General features: G+C 47.5%; 1 protein-coding gene across 1 annotated transcript in view; it reads right to left on the bottom strand.

Moving 5' to 3' along the window:
- Window positions 1-24,884, bottom strand: part of LOC119223170 (sterile alpha motif domain-containing protein 10-like) — a 31,121-nt gene that overhangs the window by 4,208 nt on the left and 2,029 nt on the right. Inside the window, exons 2-4 of the mRNA XM_037480315.2 lie at window positions 14,033-14,220; window positions 6,177-6,345; window positions 2,698-2,838 (exon numbers count right to left, since the gene is read on the bottom strand). Of these exons, the coding sequence (XP_037336212.1) occupies window positions 2,698-2,838; window positions 6,177-6,345; window positions 14,033-14,220 (498 nt within the window). The remainder of the gene's footprint in view (window positions 1-2,697; window positions 2,839-6,176; window positions 6,346-14,032; window positions 14,221-24,884) is intronic.

Genomic DNA, 24,884 nt, shown 5'->3' with positions numbered 1-24,884 from the left:
AATCCCTCGGGTGTTTCGGTTCCGTCATTTGTCCTTTTTTAATGTTTCACACGTCTTTTTTCCAAAAAGGAGAGACACCGAGCGAGCACTTACTGCTCGTAAAAGCTCAGGGAGATCACTGAAGAGTGCCATTTTGGAAAGGCCGCCGATGAATGGAACGAGAGCCGCGTAGCGCTCGCAGTAAATCGGCTCAGATGGGAGACAAACTTCAACTTCACACTTTGTGTTTTCATCCTCCTTTCACCAGTTATCACAAGATCAATATTTAATCTTTGGTAAATCCATTGCAAATGACTCAGACCTGACAGGCGGCGTGACACCAGGCTCCGCTAAATCGCACCACAATTGTAAATTGTGTCTGCAGAATCTCTCAGGGAGAGACGCTGGGTGTGTGTTACGTTGTGCATCAGAGGCAACAAGTGGCTCTCTTTCTCTCTCACCTCCGCCTCTTATACCTTAAACCTCGCCATCGCCATTACTTCTCTGCACTATTCATTGGCCTCGTTGAAACATTAGCATATTTTAGCTCTGACATGTATCAGCTTCATTTAAAAATCTCCGCTGCTAAACGATAGCATCTGCATGAATCAAATGGTCCGTAATTCGTAGGTATCCAACAAAACCACCTTGGATGTTATGCAGGTAAACCTGACTCATATGTGCGTGCTTCATCTTCTGGGGACCATGAGAGAATCAAGGACCGTTGGCGGCGCCATGTTGACAGGAGGGGCTAAAAGAGGGGTCAGTGGATGGAGAACGTTTTTATGTATTAATTGTTTCACCCCCTCGCACAGACCTTTAGCACCTCTGGCCTGCTCATCCCACCCAGCGATGAGACTGCTCCCATTATCACCCCGTCAGCTGCCTCCGCCTCCTACTTTCATCACCTCTGAATACCCTCCAACCCTTTGAACCTCAGGTGTTCTATAAGGCGGCCAAATTAGTCTGCCCCTTTTGCTCAGAGTCAGAGCCCCGCTCAACTGGCAAATTATATTTGCTCCGCTTTATTAAGGGAAGCGTCCAACAGAAATTTAATGCATTCTCCTTGCCAATCAACTTTATTCTATCCCTCGGTTTAAAACGGTTTTATTCAATTCACGCTTAATTGGCGAGCATGTCGTGTGGAAACAGATCGCACAGAGTGTGTGAGAGGAGTGACCTCGAACGACGGAACGGAGGAAACATTACACTAGCAAACAAAAGTGAGTCGAACGGGTCGGACGACATTATACAAGATGTTGTTATGGATGGAAACGGGCGGCGAGGGAGCCCCCGGTCATCATGAGGGAAGAGTGAAGCCAATGCTTCACCTGGTGAAGCTGTATTCTCTGCAGTGACCAGCAGGGGGCGACTCCTCTGGTTCTATAGAAGTCTATGGGAGAATGACTCTACTTCTCTGCAGTGACCAGCAGGGGGCGACTCCTCTGGTTCTATAGAAGTCTATGGGAGAATGACTCTACTTCTCTGCAGTGACCAGCAGGGGGCGACTCCTCTGGTTCTATAGAAGTCTATGGGAGAATGACTCTACTTCTCTGCAGTGACCAGCAGGGGGCGACTCCTCTGGTTCTATAGAAGTCTATGGGAGAATGACTCTACTTCTCTGCAGTGACCAGCAGGGGGCGACTCCTCTGGTTCTATAGAAGTCTATGGGAGAATGAAAAAGACTTTCTGGTCTTCTTCTCCTACGTATGGTGTTCTTTCACAGTTCTGATCATTTTTCTTTGTTCACTCAATAACCTCTCTTTTATTTATTTTTTAAATCATCCAGACAGATATGGTTCGTTGTTTGATTGAAGCTTGTCAGTTTTCTGAATATTTATATTTTGAAAAATGCTTTGTTAAAATCCTTTTATTCTGTGCCATTCAGTGTCTGCAGATGAACGGATTACATTTAAATGTCAGCTCACCGCCTGTTTCTATCCCTCGCTTGGTTTCTAGATGACACGGGTTGCAGCACTACGCTCCTTTTTTATCACATCTACCTCTTTCTCTCACCCTCCCTAACACGCACACACACACACACACATACACACACACACACACACACACACACTCCCACTGGTCATGGATATGGACTGAAATGGGAATCAAAAGGCAGAGTTGTTTATATTAATTTCTGTAGAGCTCTTAACCTCAAAGCAGAATATGTGTTTGGGGGGGGCTTCTTGTTTTAATACTGAATCAGACTGGAGGCAGATGCCTAGCCAGGAGGAGGATGCTGAATACGGTCAATCTGAGGCAACATCTGGGAGGTGCTCAGTACATTAGAATAAGAATATATTGAATCCATCAACAAATACCGTTGAAGATGAAAAAATGTTTGCAATTTAATTTTAGTGACCTTTCTACCACCAACTGTTGAGTACCTCAGAAACCAACCCCCTTAGAGATGGACATCCCTCAGCTGACTCGTAGCCAACCAACCAGGGCCAGCACAGCACAGCAATAAACCGGCGTGCAGGAAGCAGGTCGCATGGAGATCTGAATGTTCGCTGAATCCGATCGGCAGCTTCAATCAATAACTCCACACGCGACCACAAACAATTGCACTTCGATGTGCAACTTCACGTACGTGACAGCATGCGAGCGTGTCCTCAGGCCGCCACCGCCCAATTTAGTTGGCCTCCTCTTTCCTCCATCTCTCGCAAAATACACATCATTCACTAACACACACACACAGAGCATCTCGTTACTCACTTCGACTGAGGAGCTGCAGGTTGCGGACCTCCTCTCTGACCTGCAGCTGGAGCACTTGTTGGAGGACTTCTTGCCTCAGCGTCTCCTGGACGATTCCCATCCTCTCCAGCTTCTCCCCGTTCAAACGGAGCAACGCCCGTCCTGCACGGAGGGACAGTGGGGATTTAGAAAAACAGAAATCTTTCCGCTTGATCATCATTCCAAGTAGAACTGAGCCTTGTCTTTTACACTGATCCTCAGAACCCACCAGCTAGAAGCTGTAAAAACGGGCCTCATTTTCTTTGGAGGGTACTTAAACACATTTTCATCTTCATGTATCATCTACAATTTCTGTTTGAAGTCACCATATCCTGTAAAAAATGGGTTTGTATTTCTACGCTTCTGGGTCCTCTTCTCAAAGTCAACAGGTCTGCATGTTCCCCCTCTGGTGGAGGTAGAGGAATCCATCACACCTGCAGTGCCTCTGTGCGATGCCCAAATCCTAATTATACTCATTACTCACGCCTCGGCCCCTTCATTCTTACCCCCCCCCCCCCCCCCCCCCGGCTCTCCCCGCTGCTTCTCCACAGCTTCTGAGAAGTTTCTATCTTTCTATCTTTCTCGTCTCGACCCAAACGTCCAGACTCGGTGAAGGCCATGGTGGGTCGGAACCATTAAAGTGGGTTTGTTGTGGTGAGGAGATTAAAAACGACAACGACAAGAGAACAGAAGAAACGAGAAGAAGACAATTTATTATGGGTATTATGGGTATTGATGGGGCTTCATGGCGGATTTGGTTGGCCCAGGATCTTGGATCTTCAGGGACTGAAGCAGCATTTTGTTCATGAAGCTTGGTTGAAGCGACTGGTCCTTCTCGGGCAGCCGATTAAACATCATATCAGGAAGCTGCAGTAATTAGGATTTCTTTGTTTTTTGAGATATGATACACTCGCTGCCAAATGAGGGCACAGCAGTCTTCCAGTTCTTGCCCCACACTCTGAAATAAACGGGTTCTACTGACACCCCCCCTCCCACCCTCCTAGAAACCATTGGTATATAAAAGGGTTCACTGTAGAACCCCTTGGGTGAGTCCTAGATGAAAGTGTACTTTATTGATTACCAACAAATTTGGAATTTGGGGTTACAAGAATGGTAGAGAGTAATATGGATGTAATGTCTATATACTGTATATATATATATGTCTATATATATACACATATTATTATCACCGGGAGCCAAAAGGTTTTCTTATGAGGACAAGCAGAAGAACCCTATTCGATTCTAGTCAGCCCCTTTATGTCTAAGAGTGATGAAACCAGATGGAATAGTTCAGACTTTAGTCTCTTCTCCCCGGGAGAGAAAACCATGACAAACCTGCTTTCATAATGATTTAATGAATGAGTGCATTTGTGTTTCTCAATGTATGTGTGGTTTGAAGGGAAGATCATTTACCCCTCTTCAGAATCCAGGTGCTCTTACAACTGTCTAGGGGATAGAACAAACATCATTCTCCATTTATTTCCTTTATTTATCTTACAGACACACGCAGACGCCCAACAGCTCTCTGGTGTGCGGCTGCCGAACAGAAGTGTCAGTGTGTCCTAGAAAAACCCCCTTGGTTTGTGTGTGTGTGTCTGTGTGTGGAGACAAGGCGGACGAATGGCGCTCCAATCAATCCCCTGCATACAGACTCCTAATAATTACTCGCTGATAGGAAAGTTGTGCTGTCAAAGGGAGAAAAGACACACGAAAAAACAAAAGCCGCTTCGATAGAGATCGTTTCTCTCAATTTGGCTCCGAAATAAACTGCGTATTAAAGACGTCTGGGGGGCGATTGGGGGGGGGGGCACGGGGGCAACAATGGCACTTAAAAAAGCCTCTGAAAAGCAATCTGGAGGGGAGAGGAAGGCAAAGGCTTCCTCATGAAGGAACAACCTCTGGGTCGCCCGGAGGTACGAGCTGTGTCACATGTCCTCCTCCCCTGGTCTTCATTCAACACGCGCACAAACATTCTGACCTGCGACCCCGCAGAATGACAATGAGCATCGCTGTGAGGGGCGGGGGGGGGGGTAATCCACGCAGCAGCAGCTGGAAAAGAGTCCAGTTTGCTGGTTAGTGCTTTTAAACCAGACCTCAGGTCTGTAAATGCAATCGGATCCGCTTTCATTTAACCGGTAAATATGACCACCTGGTTGCGATGGGAGGAGTCTGATTGGCTGTCGTCGGTGCAGCTAAAGGAGCTACAGGTCACAGTGTTTAAAACACAGCACATTTTCAGGATGAGGTGTTTCACAGGAGCCAGAGAGAATTTCACACTCAGTTCTCTGACATAAAACATTTCAAATCATTTCAGTTACTTCAGAGGCTTTAAAAAGACAACGACTAAATGTCCTCAGCCGAACACAAGTCCTCCCTCAGGGAGGAGACGGGAGGTCATGTGACGGAGGTTCTTTATACACAAAAGAAACCAAATCCAATATTCCAAAATGTGGCTCTCCCTCGTTGTAAGGGGCTGGAGGGCAGAATAGTGGAGCGAGCACACGTTACAGCCAGAACAAGTAACTCTGTCAGGTAAATAGTGAAGGAAAACATGAAGCAAAGTTGCACAAACTCAATTATTCATGTAAGAAAAATTGTCAAAAGATGTAAAAGGATTCCACTGTGGACCAAAGCTCGATCCTTGCTCCAGATCCAGAAGAATCACAACGTGTGAAATTGTGGTCTCAATTCATCACGAGCTGCACATTCACAATTATAATCGCTCACGAGTCTGAATCTCGTCCACCAGCTATAAAACACGCAGAATAATAAGTAAAAAAAGATGAAAAGCATGACTCTGTCTACACACACACACACACACACACACAAGGCTTCACTGATCTTCCGGCAGCCTGCTGCTCGGTAATTGCAGCTCCGCCGAAAAGGAGGCAATTACCGCCGGGTCGGTGAACCCGAGACTCGGGATTCTCTACGAGACGCTTCTGTCCGTCGTATTGTCCGTCCAAACGACAAGAAAATACGTATTCGCCCGACATTTGCACGACAAAAACTGCGGAGCGAGTAACTACCGGGGAAGGACATCCGGGCGGGCGAGTAACTGCGTGAAGTCAATTGGATCAAAGCGTCTGTATCTCTCTGTCGCAGAATACATAAATACAAACGATGGCATCATTGTTAACCCCGAACACTGTGTGTGTGTGTGTGCGTGTGGTTGCTGACCCCGCGGCGGTGAACCAGAATTCCGTTTTCTGCGAGACGCTAAAAAAATAGAAAGCGCCCTGCCGTGTGGGTGCAGGTACCTGTTTGTCTTTTGTGTGTGTCTTTGGGTGTTCTGTTTTAGCTGGACACACAATAAAAATTATTAGCCTCCACGAGCCTAAAAATACAGCTTTGCGTGACATTCGATAAGCCGTTCATGCCGTTTAGTTTTCAACGTCTTCGTCCGGCGAAGCGTCACCGCTGGGCTCGTCAGAAAGGGGCAGAGGTCAAGGACTACGTACCTGTGATGGCGTGGTGGGAGAAGGCCTCGACATAGGTCAGGTAGTTGTGAGGACAGTGTTTCTTAAGCCACTTGCAGACGTCCTGCTGGGTCCACAGCACCACGGGCTTGGACAGACTGGACAGAGTCGGGCTGGTGTGGTACACGGTGAAGGCTTCGCCCGGACGCAGCTGAAACAGCAAGGAGCAGAAAACGTGATGGCAAACAGTGCGTTTACGTCGCATCACCATGCGGCGACGGCCGAGCTAACAGCTAAGAGCTAACAGCGCTATTTTCATACTAAAAGGCCCAATTCTAGTCAAATCAGAGCACATTAACATCATTCACCCACTCAACAACAAAGCTGCTTTAGCCACAGACGCTATATATATAAATACATATAAGGTGTCCCCCCCCCCCCCCCACCCCTCTGCCAACATATCTTGCTATGGTGACTACGTTCCGTGTATTTATAGCATCACTCTGGTCTGCATTTTGAGTGAGACCCTGTGTATCCTCCTTCCTCTCATTCTGCCTCTGTCTTCACGTACCTTTATTGTACCGCCGTAGACTACTGACCAGATAGAAGTAGAGTCATTTTCTCATAGACTTCTATGGGACCAGAGGAGTTGCCCCCCTGCTGGTCACTACACAGGATGAAGGTCAAAGACGCAGAGGTTACACCTGCTCGCCCTGAAGGATGTGGAGCTTCTCTTTGTGTGGCGCGGCTTCGTGGTGAGACATTAAATGGACATTCATTAAGTCACACTCAGTTCATAACACAAGCACTTCAGCTCTCCCTCTCGTGTGACTTAGTCTCATATCTAATCCATTCATTCATGCTCCGACTGCGCCAACTCCACAACAAAGGCTTTTGGCTGATTTTCAACAGAAAAACACAGAACGGCTGCCAAACGTTTCGCTCCATAAGCGACTGCATTTAATGGGATTTCGTACGCTGAAATGTCACGCGCACATAAATGCAGCTCGCACACACCCTCGCAGCTCAATGTCCCCCATTAATGACACAAAGAGCAGCACCCGGGACTCCTTCACATCACAATGAGTGACGGACACATGTTCTTGTTCACGTTCCCGTCAATTCAAGCAGTGAGCAGCCCTCTCGAGTTCTGGCTGGTCCACCACCTAAGTGGCCTCCCATCCTTGATTGAGATTGAGTTGGGAGAGACGTTTAATTCCTTGTATGTCTAACATTTTGGCAATGAATGTTTCCTGATTCCTGAGTGTGGACCAAAGAAAGAGAGGGGGTGGGGGGGGGTCCAGATGAGGCCTCATCGTTTGCTGGCCATCATTTCTGCGATCCTCATGTTGACACAGTTGAGTAAATGTTGGAGCGAGTGAAGCAGCTAACGCAGTAAGTTTGGTCCATTCAAGACCTTTACACACCAGAGGGCATTTTCATGTCCTCGTCTTCTGTGACTGACACACCGTTACGCCGTTGCTGCTTTTATGGCGTTACCGTCTTTATAAGAAGACGATTGGTACGCTTGTCTTCATAGCAACACACACCGCTCAACATCACAGCCATCGCTTACTTAAATAGATTTTTCACTGTATGGATCTACGAGTGTCAGCATGTTATTTTTGTGCTTTTAATGAGGCTTCGAGTCACTTTATTATAAATGATCAGTCCTTCGTTTAGATGGCAGTTTGCCGTAAACACGGATTGAGTATCAGCATTAGGATATAACTTTGCATGTAGCGCACATGGCTGAATGAAACGAGGCTTTGAGAAAGTTGGACTCAACGCAACTACCAGACGGCCTCAAGAAAGGAGTCGAGCCCGGATATGAGATGAGATGATAACACTAAGGACGTTGGATCCACCGAGGCTTCATTTAGTCCCCATAACAATTCTGGCAAGCAGATGCATATGTTTGTGGTAAATTTGACTTAGTTATGAATTTGACCACGGCTCACATGTGATACTTATCGAACCGCATATTAGAAACTGCTTAAAATAAGGAGAGACCGGCGGGAGTGAGGCGGAGAGGGCGAGGAACAACGGAGAAAGAGGGCAAGCAGACCGATACTTCTTGGGGTAATGGCCTTCATCATCGAGTGGCCAGGCGGAAGGAATATCCATCCCTCCCTCTCTTCCTTCCTCCCTCCCTCACTCTCCCTCTCTTCCTTCCTCCCTAGCTTTTTATTCCACCACTCTTCGGCCATCCATCACACCGTATCTCCTCTGGCCAGTTGACCCACCATCGCCTCCCCCCCCCGAGACCTACTTCTGTCGGGGGGCAGGGGGTCTGTGCATGGAGCAGAAGTCTATATAGGAGGAGGATGGAAAAGAAGAGGGGGGGGGTTAATTCAGCTATCATGCACAATGTAATCTAGTAGACAATATGGCTGAAAAGGCAGAAGCTTGTGATGCATCATTTACACTTTAATCCATTTTGTTGAATATAAAACATACAAAGGTTTGAATGGTGCTGAGTTATAGTCTGCACCAGTAGGTGTGTCCTCATGCAAAGGTTTGTGTGATATCTTACAAGTATGGTTTCTGCTCGATTATTATTATTATTTATTATTGTTATTGGTCTAGGACACAACTTAGTTAAGTTTATTCAAAAAGACTAAAGAGGAAAGTACTTTTGACCAACAAAACTACTGAGTTGGTTTGAGTAAAAGATGAAATACTAGTTATGAAAGGTCTCCTGGGTCAAAGACCAGTTTTATTATTTGGGTGTTTACGGTCTTTAAACTTCATGGTTAATAAATACGTGGATTATTTAGAGAATTGAACTTCGGGGGATATCTATAAATTCTCGTCATACCGTTCCAATATCAGAGCATTCATTTCTGCGATGACCTAAAATGGACAAATGAACTGTACTAAATGATCACAAATGTGCTGTTTTTAGGAGTCTCACTGTCTGTCTCTTCGCTGTCCCCCGTCTTCCTGCTTCCTCGTACTCTTGACTTTGGTCTCCGCTCTTCTCTATTGATCATTCTCTTTGAACCCTCCAACCGCTTATTTGTCCTTCCTCGCTTACTTTGTTCAATCACGCCTCTTATCCCCGACTCTGCTTGCTCCTCGTAAATTTTACCCTCTGCCTGTCTGACGCCTCGTCCTCCCGCTTCCATCTCTCTCCTGTTTCTCAGCGCGTTCACGCCGCGTCTCTCAGGGGGAGGAAGACTAGTTGAAGCGATTCAGACCGACTCGTCGTCCTGCAAAACTACTGTTATTCAAACCATAGATAGAACGGATTATTGGATTTAGTAGAACGCAGGGAGTCTCTGTGGCGACCACCAGGGGGCGACTCCTATGGTCCCATAGAAGTCTACGGGAAAACTACTTCTCTCTTGACTCATTAATTCAGTAAACATGAGTTTATGGTCACAATCTATGCTCTCTGTCACACATCTTTCTTGATAAAGCGCATCGAGCCGGATTCAAGCACAGCAGCTCTGCAGTTGGTTTTTGTTTGCTTCTCTTTGTATTTCCAATAAAAGGAAATCATCTGGAGCTGTGATTGTAATTATAGACCTAAATTAGAGAATAAACAAAACCGTAATCAGTCAAAGGACATGTTTCCCTGTGATGTAAAGCAGTGGTAATGAGTTTACGTGTAAAATATGCGCGAGATGCAACATAAAGGGATCAGCCGAAAGTCAGAGGAGCGTGGGGAAGTCACTCCTTCTGTCTTTCTCACATGGATCAATGATGCTACACCAATTAGCAAAGTGTGTGTGTGTGTGTGTTTAGTGAGTAAGTGAATCCGTGTTGTATAACGTTGTGCCATATCTCACACCTGCCTCCCTCCCTCCCTCTACCTTCTCCATCTTTTTTTTCGCTGCTGTCACTACATCTCTCCGAGGGTTACTAAAAACTCCTCCGTCTTTCTCCGCCCCCATGCTCTCCCTCCCTCCCTCCCTCCCTCTTCCTGTCTCCCGTCCAGCGAGCCGATCCATCTCCCGCTCTGCTTCCTCTGCCAGGGACCCTGTCGGATCCCGACACGCGATTCTTCATACCTCCCTCTCGCCTCTCTTTTTCATTTCGTTTTCCTCCCCTCTCAGCAGCACTGATGGCGTTTTGTTTTATCATATACACCCCCCCCCCCCTCCTCCTTGCCCTGTCAGGCCTGGTGCATACGTGTTTTTGAATGTGTCACTGTCATGGTGGACGGGGCCTATCCGCGTTGGCTCTGACCTCCTCGAGGCCTCTGGGTTTTTCTTGCTCTCGACGGGACGACGGAGGGCCAGATGGGATTTCTTTTCACAAAGCTCTCTATTTAGCAATAGAGAAAAGTCAAAGTCAGAGGCAGCTCCTCTCTACTGTCTCTCAAACCTCATCACTAAAAAGACAACTATGGTCATTTGCAAGAGCCGATTCAGCTGATCTTCACAGCAACGGCTCGATGACTAAATTACACGAAAAAAAGGCCATCACAACTATTAATGCTGATTTGCAAACAGTTGCAAAACTATTGAAGGAACTTTTAAGAGAAAGCCAGTAGATCTCCTGGTTCATACCTCTAAATGTCAAAGCGTCGTCAACCCCGTCATTTCAACCTCTCACTCCACCTAATTAGTTCCTTGTGTACACCTGCCAGTCACATTCACCTGTCCACCCTACTCACTCCCTTCAGTATTTAAACCACAGTCACTCACTCGCATCCAGATCGTTCTTCGCATTCATGTCAGACCTTCAGCCGACGCTGCCTTACTACCCGGTCTTGGACCGCCCCGTCTCGGACTGCCCCGTCTCGGACAACTCCGTTCTAAAATACTCTGATTGGAACTACTGCCGCTGTCTGTCGTGCTGCACCTGGGTCTGTAACTCACTCGCTACGGTACGAGACCAGAACATGGATCCAGTGATCCATCCACCGCATCACAGGACCGGTTCGCAACGGTCGAGTCAGCGACCCAGCGACGCAAGAATGTGGTGGCCGCCAACACCGCAGGGGTTCCTCCAGTCCCTCGCGAACCAAAGCCAGATCCTCACAACCTTGACATGAGCCTAGTTTTTTAGTTGTTTTTGTCTCTGCTGCGCTGCGGTGCAAAGTATGACGTCGTCACGGCAACGCGTCGTCAGAACATCATGTCGCCTGACGTCACATGCGGCCGGCTGTCAGGCTGATGAAGAAGGCAGAGCAAAACACACACACAGACGCACGCACCATTTTTATGAATTATGACCGCGTCGTGTCTCAGATGTCTTTGATCAGACTGTATTTCTCATTTGTGTGGTCAAAGCCGGGTGCTTCGTGTGGTACATTAATGTCGTCTGTCTCAACCACTCACGGCAAATGAGTGAATAAGGGCCTGGCAGCCCGTAGCAGGCTAAATCCTAAAATGTGTCTCTGTTATTCCAAATACTCCCCCGTCTCATCTAAAGGTTCACCCACCGGCTGTGTGTCAGACAGCTAAATGAGCCACCCACTAATACCACCCCCCGCCCCCGCCCGACCCCATCTGGTTCCCAAACAGCACCCGATTCGAGGATGCCAAGTACACAATGAGTCATTATTTGGAAAGATTGTATTAGCCGCCAGGCCTGCAAACCGGTCCACGAGTTCATAACCTCTATCCTCACAAACCATTAAAGCCATAACGGACTCGCTGGTCACGTTATTTCACCTGTCCTTTCTATTTTTGTATAATTACAACTGAGTTGGGCTCTTGCAGCTAAGCGTGCTAACAAAGCTAGCAACGTGTACCTTACAGAAACCTCTGGTTTAGAAGACATTCTCTCTAATGTCTCTCCTATTCCCTCAGGTTGTAAACGTTGTAAACACAAGTTCATGGTCTCATTCTCTACATTCAAGTCTCCAATACAGCATGATGTCCATTTAATAAATTATGGTCCATCTAGTGTCAAACACACCATAAAGCAGCTTGTCGGACTGGGAGTTGAACGTGTTTTTGTCTTTTTTTCTTTATGAAAGTTAATTGTCAATTGAACATTTTGTTTGCCTAAAAATATAACAGCTCATGCTAACTTGCTAACTAGCTAACTAGCTAGCTCCTGCTTATGCTATCTAAAAAGGAAGGAAGCGGTAAGGCCGTAAAGATCGTCAGCGTCAGCACTACAGTTTAGGCAATTAATAGAATTGAATAGAATAAAGCATCTTTGGCGTTGATGTTTGTGTGAACACCAATATTTATCTAAGATTTAATCTCTTCTATTCCTGGTTTGCATGGTAGTGCATAATTGGTTAATGTCGTATTAGCTTTGTTCAACAGATAAGGAATATTACCTTGGGTCCTACCTTCTATATACAGAAGCTGCGTTTCACTTAACTGGCTTCCTCATTACATCTGTAGTGTGTAGAATCATTGAATCATCTAATCATCAATTCTGTGAGAACTGGACGTACGGTCACCAATCCACACACACACACACACACACACACACATGCCTGCTGTTGAAACCAGAGGTGCACAAATGGCCACAGACGATTATTGTGGCTTCACTGTGAGAGCTCTCCCAGTTGTTGAATAATTCACGAGGAGCCTTGTTGCCACGAGGAGACGATAAGCCGTACTCTTCATGGTATAGAGGAGGTTTAATTATCCAGCATCTGCGTAATCACATGGAAACAGCTTCCCACTCGTCTTTTATTAAGCCTTTTATAGCCGTTATAGCTGAGGGGGCCGTCTTTTATGAATTATTGAACAATCTCGCGGTGCGGATGTACATCTCACGGCCTCACGGTTCACTCTCTTAGGGCCGGTGGGGGAATAAAACGACCTCACCTGGAAGTAATCGATGCTGCGACTGTGGCGACAGACTCGGAACACATCGGACAACTGTGTTCACGTTAATGAAGAATGGCGGTCGGACCGGTGGCGGTTTGTGCCCGTGCCGTTGCTATAGCGACTGCTGTAGCCGGCTAACTTCTCCTTCCTCTGGCTGAAGTGACGTTTTGCCCGTAGAAAGTAGTCAAACTTTTTCATCCTTCTTTTATTCCTTTAAAAAGTGTGCGTGTTTCTTTTAAACTTAAAGCCAACACCGTGTCCACACACAGCTGTTACAGTGTAACAAAGCTCATCGCCTTTCAACAGCCGAGGAGAAGTGATTCTTAAACACAGAGGACACTCGGTGGTACTTTCTACTGCGTGTGCTCCCTTGCACATTGTAGCATCATGTGGTGAGATCAGTGGTGTGAAACACAGGTGGAGGTGAGTCGATGCAGCGTCACGCACACGATGAAACCATCAGACTTCCTGCTGCAGGTCGAGCGCAGCACTGATGGCGAAGCTGTAACGCTGCCTCTCATCTCTCTGGATGGTTACAGATCATCTCCGTTCATTTGGGCCTTTTGACCCTCCCAACTGAGGGAAGCGTTATTACACTGCTTTGAAAAATAGCCTTAAGCCACCAGTTAATTCACATTATTGAATTATGGCAAAGCGCCCCTCAAGGGAAATAATATTTTCTTCACTTAATTAACTACTTCAAAAAACTCATTTGTGAACCATATGAGATCATCATAGTGTACAATAAAATTACAACAACTTGGGCAGAAGCTGTATAATGTGTAATAAAAATAAATCTGTCTTGAAACTTTAAAGGTTCATCCAATACTTTTTGTCTCACCAGAGAATCGTTGAATTCTTCCAGTGGCTTTAAAAAAAACTAACACATAATTATATATATATATTTTTAAAAGAAATACTTTTTTCTGTTCATAAACAAATAATGCATTCAAACGGCAAAAATAAACACTGAACTAAACCCGAGCTGCATTCAAACAGATCTCTTGACATCTTTAGGTTTTATTGTGGTGAGGATTAAGATTAAGTTTCCCTAAACTGCAGTTTGCGTCAGATTGCGTGGAATCGCTCCACTGCACTGAGGCATTGAGGGTTTAACCCGTGAAGCTCGCTCTGCCCTCAGACTACCTGGACGCCCTCCGTGCCGGGCTGCTGCAGCAGCTTGACGGTGCGCGCGTGCGCCGGCGTCCTCTGGCCGCGGCCGTCGTGCCAGGTCAGGTTGCTGCCTCCGGCGCGACGCGGCAGCTGGTAGCTCAGCTCCTCGGCGGACGCCGTGTGCTCCAGGGAGGCGCTGCAGAAGCTAAAGCTGGACGCCGCTGGGAGGAGGGGAGAAGGAGAAAAAACACAGATCAGCGCTCGCTTGGTTTAGCGCGTGTCGTCCACCACCTGAGCAAAGAGAGACACCTGAGGATCCTCCAGGAGCCCGTGGGTCTCCACTCTGATCCCCAATTATGCTGAGAGCATCTTCACAAGAGACATTTGGTCTCTCGTGCTAGATTAGTCCATGATTATTTTAATCCCACATCATGAATACATCTATATTTTATCCCTCCCTCCTCCTCCTCCTCTTCCTCCCGGGGCTGCATGGCGAGACACGATGTCAATGCAGGGTCACAGTCACAGCTCCGCCGGCACCACGGGGCGTCTCACATCAAGCTGAACGAGCTTCTGAAGTGTGGTCGGTCGTCTGTGACCGCGGGAAAGGGGGCGGTTGGGGTGGGGCCCCCCCGCCCCACCCCAACCGCCCCCTTTCCCGCCGGGGGGGGATAACGAGATGCAAATGTGTCGGCTGTGTGAACGACGAGATGCGACCGAAGCGTCCGCCGGGCTGAGAGGAGACGAGGGAGAGTGAAAAGGTCAAGAGATGCGCGGCTCTGAAGCAGGCCGACCTTTAAACGACATGAACACAGTACCAGCCCTTCTCGGGGCGCCGGAGGAACCCGGGTCAACGGGCAGCTGCAGCCGGGCCCGACGTCCTGTGCGTCACGGTCACACTTCAGTTCATTTTCCAAGCCGAGCTGACGCCAGAGTACATCTGAAAAGGGGCCCTGGGCGCCGTCACTCTGCAGTAACCACAGCTGTATTGTGTGATTTAATTAATACAAAACCGCGATCAGATAACCCAGAGCGGCGGGATGGGGGATTGGACCCCCGTTCTGGTGGCGATAAGGTACAAGCGCTGCGTCATCAGGATGGAATTCAACTGTTCCACTGTTTGTGCGAAAAATATATCTGCAAAAGGATTCGATGCTGCAGTGCAGCTGGGTTTTGTGTCACCTGGGTTTCTCTCTTGAATCTCCGGGCTCGTGTGCGCTTGTCAGAGCAATCACTGAGAAAGAGACAAAATTACTGATGGAGGGCCTAAAAGTGGATGCAGGCATATTAAATGTCTCATTCATTACTTTTAAAAATGAAAAAAAGGAGTCTCTTCAGAGAGGAAAAACGTCAGAGCACTCAGAGAAAATCCTTATTTGACCTCCTTGATTTTTATTTATTTTTCAAATGAAGAGTTTGACCCTTTGCTAAGCCCCGCCCCCTTGTAGATGTCAGAGCCACGTTACCATGGAGCCCACGCTGTCACTGACATCACTCCGTGGAGAAATACGCTCACATTTTTGTGAAAGGTGATTTCTGCATTCAACCACGTGTATTTGATGCTACAATGTTAGCGTAGCATCGAAATGCTAATGACAGTATATCTTCTGATTGGTCAATGTGTGGTTCCTCATTTAGAATTATTACATTAGGCCGGTGGGACGCTCTCCCCCGGTGATGATAATGAAAGAAGAAGAATGGAGATGAAGAACTAGAAAGGCCTGACGGGAACCACTGATGTGAGACCTTCTCTCCTCTGTCTCCTCATCCTTTTACGTTCTCCTGCTTTTCTCTGTTTCTTGCTGGTTGTCAGGTCTTTGTGGTGGACCGACCGAGCCCGGCCTCCGACGTAATTACTGTCAGTCAGGCTGAGCGGGGGCGAGGGGGGGGGGGGGCGGGGCAGGAGGAAGGAACGTGGGAAGCTGAAGCGCCTTGTGACCCTGAAGACCTGCCAATCTCACCCGAAAAAAACACAAGAGCGAGACAGACGAGACAGGCTGGAGAGCACCGACAGTAGACTGATCAAACTGTGACGGGAGGAGCGGGGGGGGGGGCGTTAATAGACCATCAAACGTTAAAATGTTAACGTGCCAAAGTACATGGCTGAGGACACGACCGAGGACGCGACCGAGGACCAACCGAGGACGCGACCGAGGACGCGACCGAGGACGCGACTGAGGACACGACCGAGGACACAGCTAAGGACACAGCTAAGGACACAGCTGAGGACAGGAAATCCCCCCCTCGGTACTGGAACGAAGCCCCAGAGGGAGTTCGGTCAGGGAAATGTCTCCATGTTGAGGCCTGAGGTTTCGTCAGGACGGGTCAGAGGGACGTTCCTTTCCCTCCGAGTCCTGATCCAAGCGGGACGGTGAAACATGTGTCCCATAAAACTCACTCATACTCAGATTTACATCACATCACCAAAATCTTTTCTATTTTTTAATCTACTTAAAATCTACCTCGAAAAAATAAACAGATACTTTTAAAACATGAAATTCACGATGGACTCGCAAGATGAGATGAGACTTAACGTGGACTCCAGACTCCTGAAAGAAGAGCTTGTAGAAAGTTCCATTCTTCCTTTTGCAATAGTGGCCACACTTGTGGAACAAGTTGATTATACAGCTTCCATTGAATTCACATTTTTGTGAAAAGTAATTATCAGAGAAATTCTGAAAACGACTCCTGGCTTTGTAGCAGAAGAATTGCAGGAGGAGTTCGCTGTGCTTCCAGCTATGATTGCCTTGTTTCCATAGAGGTGCCGGACTTTTATACTGCAGTGAAAATCAAGACCACAGAGACGCAATTGGCCCAAAGGTGCTAAAAAGGTTCAGAGGGTTAATGTGTTTCTTGACAACGCGAATTTCTTCAAATTTGAGGACAATTTGAGAAGAAATGTTAAATGTTAAAAATCGAAGTCACTGTGACCCACGTTGGTCCCGGCCTCCCCAACGACATCTTTCTGGAACCAGAGATTCGTATTCTTTTGCGAAAAGGACAATGATGGTGGCGCAGAGCAAAACTTATTTTGCAAATAAGGAAATGGAGGAAATATGCATAAAGAGCTTTGGTGTTTCACGAGCCTCGGGTGCATCCTGCAGAGCACCGGCGCAGCAGGTGACGATGAATAATGCACCATGGGAAGGAGCTGTGGGGCGAGGGGGGGGTTCGCTCCCATAGAAGTCTATGAGAAAATGACTCTACTTCTCTCTTGATTTATTCCCTCAGTAAACATTGTAAACATGAGTTTATGGTCTCAGTCTCTAGTTTCAAGTCTTTTTCAGTTTCAACACAGCAGGGGGGGGCTGGGGGGGGGGATCAGGGGATCACATGCTTTTCGATCAGCCAAATGTCCTCCGTCCTCTTTGTCACCAACTGCTGTAGTCTTAGTGTCTCGCTGCCCTCGCCTGTGACTTTTACCACAACTCTCTTTTTGCGGTGGTGGAGAGGAGACAAAGGAGGATGGAGAAGGGGTTGGTTTAAATGGGGGGGGGGAGGTGATATGTGTCTTAAATAAGAATAAATAATAAGATGTGTTGTGGAGCGATAATTTTAAAATTGACGGAGGGGAAAAGGTGGAGCGAGCGAGAGAGAACTGTTGGTGCTTGATGTGCCAAAACCAAGGGCAGCGTGTCGGACACGTGTGTGCGTGTGTGTGTGTGTGTGCGTATGCCTGTGCGTGTGTGTGTGTGCACACAGAGGGTAGGTAGGTCAATGCGACTCAGCCTGGTGAAGTGTGACTTCGTATCACCTCCTCTTGACGGAGCAGCGTATCTGGATCTCAGAGGTAATTAAGCCGTCAGGTACGTGACCCTTGAAGGTCGCTCCAAGCCGAATCTCACGGCAGATTAACGCGGCATCGCCGAACGTTACTGATTTCCCTCCAAAAGCCAACGCCGAAATCGGCACCTGTGGATTTTCTTTAAGGAATGTTTTTGCTGAGTTGGCTGTTTTGTAGAAGTTAGATGAGTTATTTGCATCTTATTTTCGGTTTAGTTTTATGACCTATTCCTGACTTAAAATGAGCGGGATGAAAAAGTTTCCTCTTTCGGTTGACTACCACATGCTCTCTGAAGTGAGGGGGGGGGGGGGGGGGGGCTTTGGCTTCCTATCGCCTCACCAGGAGGTCGAGCCGAGGGTTCTGGGTAATCCACCTTGCTGATGTGTATTTCAGCATCAATATCCCTGCATGCTAGGCCCCTCGTACCAAACTCAAAGACAGGATTTCTATTTGCAGGGGGGGGGGGGGATCCCAGTTTTCAGCATTGCGCTATAAGAGGGGGGGGGACTCATCATGCAGGGATTCCACGCTGGTGTTACACTTTAGCGATGAACTTAAATCCCCGCCACAGTGATGGCATCCAGCATCCCGATCCTTTGGCCCCCTGTTTGCTGGCTTTGGATGTTCAACGACTTACAAACCTTCCTCCAGCAGACCTCCCAACGCCAGGAAGGTGCCGTGAAATTACTCCATTTTGAGAGAGCAGAGGCGGGCGGAGGAGGGGTAAGACCAATATATATATATATATATATATATATATATATATATATATATATATATAAACCCAGGAAACCTGGGGGCTTTTCCCATGGTGCATTGCAGTCTATTACCCACTCTGACATGAGACTCAGTGGCTGAGGTCTACCGCTCACAAACCATCAGCGTCACGGGACAGAAACCAGGGTAAACAGTCCCAAGTCAAAGGCAGCTAAATCTGTGCCAGTGAGTGTGTGTGTGTGTGTGTGTGTGCGGCACACCAATGAATACGTGAATGTGACTCACGATCCGCGTGTCCACACAGCTGTGTGATCCTGTCTGCTTTGGTTTAGGCCGGCGGACAGGAATGAAGCGACATGGAGTCTGTATTTAAAGCGGGGGGTGAGGGGGGGGGGGTTCTTAAGGCTGGTCGCTGTGGTCACCGTGGCTTCTGCTTTTTTCTGCATCTCGTTGTGTCATGTTGCTGTTCATCCCTTTATTATTTATTTATCCTATTAGACGCTTGTGTAAAGTTGTAATTGTAAGCGTAAAAAGTATTTTAGGTAGCTGCATTGTCTGTAGTGACCTGCAGGGGGCGACTCCTCTGGTCCCAAAAGAAGTCTTTGGGGAAATAACTTGATTCTTTCACTCAGTAAACATTTTAAACTTAAGTTTATGGTCTTAATTTGTATTTCCATAGTATTCAGTACAGCATGATGTTCATTAAGTAAATGATGGTCCAGAGTCAAACAGACCATAAAGCAGAGGATGCTTTAGGGCGGGGCTACAGAATAATTGACAGGTCTCACTACCTGGAAGCTTTGCCTATTGGAGCCATTCAGTGTACTTTATCAAAGTTAATTTAAATGTTAAATCTGTAGCTCCACCCTCTTGTGTAGTTTTTGAGGTCAATGTGAGTACGTCCACTTCTCATTTACAGTCTAGGGGTCGTCTTGTTGCTCAAAGCGTTTCCACGTTATCTGGAGATTGAGTCGGTGCGAGGTCACAGTGACCTTGACCTTTGTCCATCTCCTTCTTGACGAGTTCATCCTCCAGTGCAGCTGGTTGCATTTTGAGAAGGCATCAATGAAACAAAGCATTAAAAGAACCAAACAACTTGAGGCTGCAGGACAGCGTGACTTCTCCTCTCTTAACTCCCCACATAAGCCCCCCCCCCCCCAGCGAGACAGACAGAACTATTGATTAACCATCGCTGTGTCGCAGCACGTGCATTTACAGATCACCTCGGATGAAACACACAACCTCGGTGTGGCTCCATCCTGTCGTCTCCACTCAGAGAGGGAGACGCGAAGGAGGTCACAGAGGAGGAGACAGAGGGGGGGGGGGGGGGGACGTGGAGACGAGGAGGACCAGGCGGAGGGCGGGGCCACGTCAGCACGGTGACACCACGATGAGCGGACGAGGTCGTGGGTTTTCTCTCTCTGCGGCCTGACGACGCGGCGAGGACAGATCCGATCTCCCTGACGATCGATAACTCAGAGAGAATGAAGCGCAGGTGGGGGGGGGGGGGGGGGGGGGAGAATGAGGTGTGAGTTCGTTGACATCCCAGATGGCATCCAGGTATAATAAATGCTCTTTGACCCCGTATGAAATTATTTATCTATTTATTAAATTTATGTCTTTCACCATAGAGATCAAGCAAGGGGCGGGCTTTGCTACTTAACCATTGACTTCCTGTCCTGATGTCTGTAGAGGTGGTGTTAACAGATGTTTATGTTAAACAACTTAAAGGGAGGGGTAACTATCTCTGTTGTGTGAGGGTAGTTTTTTCCTGAAAGAGACATTTTAAAATGTATATTTCTTCGGCATATTTTCCATCGGGCAAGAGAAGACAATCACCTCCAATAGGCCCTTCCCACCAGGACCTTGCCTGGATGTCACTACAGGTTCGAGAGAGGGCTGGTTGGGATTACTGTCCCTTCACGGCACTTTACAATCAGCCACAAGTGATATTTGTATCTCCTCGTCTCTGTGGCTAAAACCCACTTTGCATTTCAAGCAGGTTTTGAAATTCATGTTCCAACTAATGCACTCGTATTCTGCTCATTTTGACCCCGGCGTCGTCAACATACAGCTCCCATTTTCTGCATTTGCATAATGTAGTTAAAAAATCTAAAGACGCACTTCAAGGGCGCACGCTGGTTTGCATGAGCTTTTTCATGAGGTATTGAATTGGAATCCGAGGAGCCATGGACACATGGCGCTGACTGGTAATCAGACGATCAATCCACTCCGCAGGCTGCCGCTGCTCCGGATCCTCTCACAGCCAATCAAATCCTCCCGCAGATCAATTCCAATTAGCCCGCTTAAGACTTCCAAATGGATCCAAATGGATCGCTGCGTCACAGGAGACGGAGCACAGCGGTTGTGGGACATTACATCAAAAAGGTCAAGTGGGAAGAGCGCGACTTTACGCCTGTTTGCACCGTTTTTCAAATTTCACGGGGCGCTGATATCCACGACGAAAGCGACACAAAAGGTCAAGATGATGGGGGGGGGGCGGTCCGAGCGGTTTAACGAAAGGTCGGCTCCGAGAGAGATCCGGCGTTTCGCGACATTCCAGATGCAGAGGAAGAGGAGGAGAATGGCGTGGACCTTATGTCTGATTATCACAGAGAAGGACACGTCCTTCCGTCCTCTACATTCGGGGAGGTGGCAAAAATGTTCCACTCAAGGTGATGTACACAAACATAAAGGTTGCTGAGCAACGAGGGCACGGGGGAGGGGGGGGGGGGGGGTTACCAATGAAACAAATAACTGAGCGCTGTGAAGTGGCTGCTGATAATCGCCTCGCATCAAACACAAGAGACAGGAGCGAGAAAATGAAGAGGAGTCTAAATAAAAGGGTTAATAGAGGGAGGGGGGGGGGGGGGGTTAAAAAGTGAATGTTTCACAGAAGCTGAGAGGTGAACAGGGAGGTTTGTAGATCCGTCAGCTGCATAAATGATGAGAAACAGCTGCTGGGGGGGGGGGGGGTGTTGCTGTGTATTTTCTCAGCCCAACAGTATATAGCTCGGGGAGCTTTGAAGTTGTAAAAAGTTTCTGTTGCTCCTGCGTGATTTGATCCTTTGCTGGAGGGGGGGGGGGGGGGATTAGAGAGAAGAAGAAAGGTGGGGAGCAGATGCAACAGCTGCGGCAAGGGAGGTGGGGGGGGCGGGGGGGGGGTGAAGGAGAGTCACCGGATATCCGCACTACTTCCTGCACAGCTCGAGGTGTGCAGGAAGTAGGAAAGACAAGGAAATATGTTTTTTAAAAAGTGGACAATATTTGGATTATTTGTGCAAATACGCAACGAGAGACCTGTCAATCACGGTGTAGCCCCGCCCTAAAGCCTGCCCTGCTCTATGGTCCTTCTCGGCCTGTTTTTACAGCCCTATCGTGTTTTCTCCTGCGGTTGCCAATTGGTCTCTTTGAGACAGATGGACGAGCCAATTACCCCTCTTCTGAAACACACAGACACACACACAGTGTGCCAGAGGCTGTCAGGTAACACGGCGCGCAGCAGCTGGTCCAAGCCGGCGGTTTGGGCTGAAACAGGAGGAGGAATCTGAGCCGGCCCTGACGTGCACGTGCAGGCGGACACACTTATGGATGCACACAAAGTCCCAGCAGGGGCTTCGAGTCCCGAGGGAACTGTGCTTCGTACTCCAAACAAACTCGTCCATTAATCTCTGCATCCAAAGCTGCAAGAGCGAATGTGTTTAAACAGTCGACGGCGTTCGGTGGAAACTTCCTCCTCCTGTTTGCTGCTGCAGGGAGATCACAGCGCACCATCAATGCCGGGTCCTCCAACGCTGTTAGATCTCCCCAACGTTGACTTCTAATGACGCCAGATGTTAGTCTGCAGCAAAGTATATTAGTGCACTTAGTGACCCATCCTCAGTGGGTGTCTTTCTGTGCGTGTCTGTGTGCAGACTCGTCAACACTCCGTGGTGTCATTTGGTTCCAAACCCGCCCTCGTTCCTTTTCTTTGTTCCTGTGATGGAGGATCAATGGAAGGGTTTGCTAAATGATGCTGTATCATTAGAAAGTGCACCAATAGAACCAGCACATTGTGTCCATGACTCTGACTCTCACTTACTTAGAGTCAGCCCTGCACAATGAAGTTTAAATATCTGGATGTGTTAACCGCTTACATCACGTTGTTCAGGATCACTTATTGGACACGTGGGTTGTGTGTAAATTAGGGTTGTCAATAGGTGTGTCTGTGTGTGTGCAGAGCACCAGCGGCCTGCCATGTAGGGCGAGACGCTGGGGGCTTAGAGCCCCGCCCCCCCCCCCCGCTCACACCGAGTGACGCCTGTCGCAAGGCCCGATGGCGCGGATGAGCGGAAATAACTGTCCCAAGTGTTAGGACTCAACCGGATGACTGCTTTTCAGCGCGGGGTCCAAACATGTTGTGCACATGCGCATGGGTTCGTTTTTTTTCCCCCGGCCCTGCAGGGCCTTTTCGTGGCGACCGCAGCACTCAGCCGATCGCATCCCGCTGCTTCTATCCCGCTGCTTCTATCCCCACTTTAACTAGACAAATCCCTCCTAATCCCACGGATGAGGCACACGAGCCACACGTCTCAGTGGATTTCAACAAAAGCAGGTCAAAAGGGTGCAGGCGCTCTAAAGAGCATCGTTCTACACAAAGAGTGTTCCCAAGGATTAAAGCAGCCAAACGTCCCAAGAAATCTGAGTGGAAAAAGGAAAACAATGACATGAAGATGGAAGAATCCAAACGAATCAATAAAGAGGTCGATATTAAACCTTTTTGTGAGATGTAGATGTTGTACTGGTGCCTTTCTGAGGATGAATCGTTGAATAACAAGGGGCCACAGGAGGTAGAGGGTTACATTTAGGCTAAAAGGGATCTCTTCAGCCTCAGGGACATTTCCTGCTCTGCGACATTAAGAAAATCAGAGTAGGTCCTTATTTGACCGGCTGAAAGGAAGCAAATCTGATTACATGATGTGCACGCAAACATAAACCTCACATTAAACCACTTCAAATATCCATGTAGCACGAGCATGTTGGTCATCTCTGCACTATGTATTTAACGGGGTGAGATTGCTTGAGAGGGCCTTATGGCTTTTATTTATCTCAGATACCTCTGAGCTCGGTGAGTTTAAAGGGAAATAAACGTTTGCTAGGTGAAAATCTCAATCCGACAAAAGGCATGCAACAGATTGTGGGATTGGATGTGATTGGAAGAGGCTTTTTTTATTCAACTCATGAAGAACAATCAACAAAAGCAGTGGATGTGTGAGAAAAGAGGAAAGTAAAATATTAAAGATCGTCATGATGCAAGTGTGAAAGAAATAGCAGTTGTGTCAACTTCAAATGTTGCTTTATTTAAAAGACTTAATGAATATTTACAATGAATAAATTAAGAATGAGATAAGAGTTAAATACCAGCGATGAAAAGCACGAAGAAATGTGCAAAAGAAGGACAGATGGATGTAGGACAACTGGGAAAAAAACCCCAAATGAATAGAAAGTGTTCTGGTTGATTTCTATTTTTGGAAAAAGGTATGAATGGAATGAGTGGGTCTGCAAAATGCTCCAGAGACCCGCTAGCTAGCTAGCTAGTTAGCTATTTTGCTTATTGATTTCAAAGAAAATAATCAGAGAGCTGATGGGGGGGGGGGGGGGACACATTTACACTGTGCCCCTATATCTGCAGGGTTAACACAACTTAACATTTGTACTTTACCACAGAGGTCACAAACACATTTGGCTCCAACACCTCATGAGCCAAATGGAGAAGAACAACACCGGGTGTGTTAGTCTGAGTAAAGCTAACAACCCCCCCCCCCCCTCCCCTCCAATGTCCCCCCGCCTCCCTTCATCAGTTTGTCCACACACAGAACGCCTCGCTGGAAAAGGAGAACGATTGTTGGCGACTTTGTGAGGCCATCCGGATGACAGGTGTGTGTTTGGTGGGTTTAAGTGACGGTTCATTAAGGCAACGAGGTGGTCGGCACGACGCAGGTTGTGCTTATGAGTTTAGAAAAGTGACAGAAAGGACATCTGTGTTTTTATTTAAGTTAACATAAGGTTTGATGCACTTTTGAAAGGTGAGAATTTGTTCTGTTTTGCCTCCGTAACATGTCGTCTTGCAGATAAGTAGAAAAAACCTTGATTTGTCTATTTGTCTGTGTGTTGCAGGGACAGAAGAGAGACAGAGACTAATGTGTTGGCCTCGGTAATGCACACTGCTATGACACAACAACACAACAAGAAGTCTCTGCTTGCAGCCTGTCAATCACAGTAAGCCCCGGCCTAAAGCATCCACTGCTTTATGGTCTGTTTGACTCTAAATGGACCATCATTCACAAAATGAACATCAAGCTGTATTGGAAAAGACCATAAACACATGTTTACAGTGTTTACTGA

Source organism: Pungitius pungitius, chromosome 1 (genome assembly GCF_949316345.1).
Source record: "Pungitius pungitius chromosome 1, fPunPun2.1, whole genome shotgun sequence".
Classification (NCBI taxonomy): Eukaryota; Metazoa; Chordata; class Actinopteri; order Perciformes; family Gasterosteidae; genus Pungitius; species Pungitius pungitius.
This window is presented reverse-complemented; position numbering and strand designations above follow the sequence as displayed.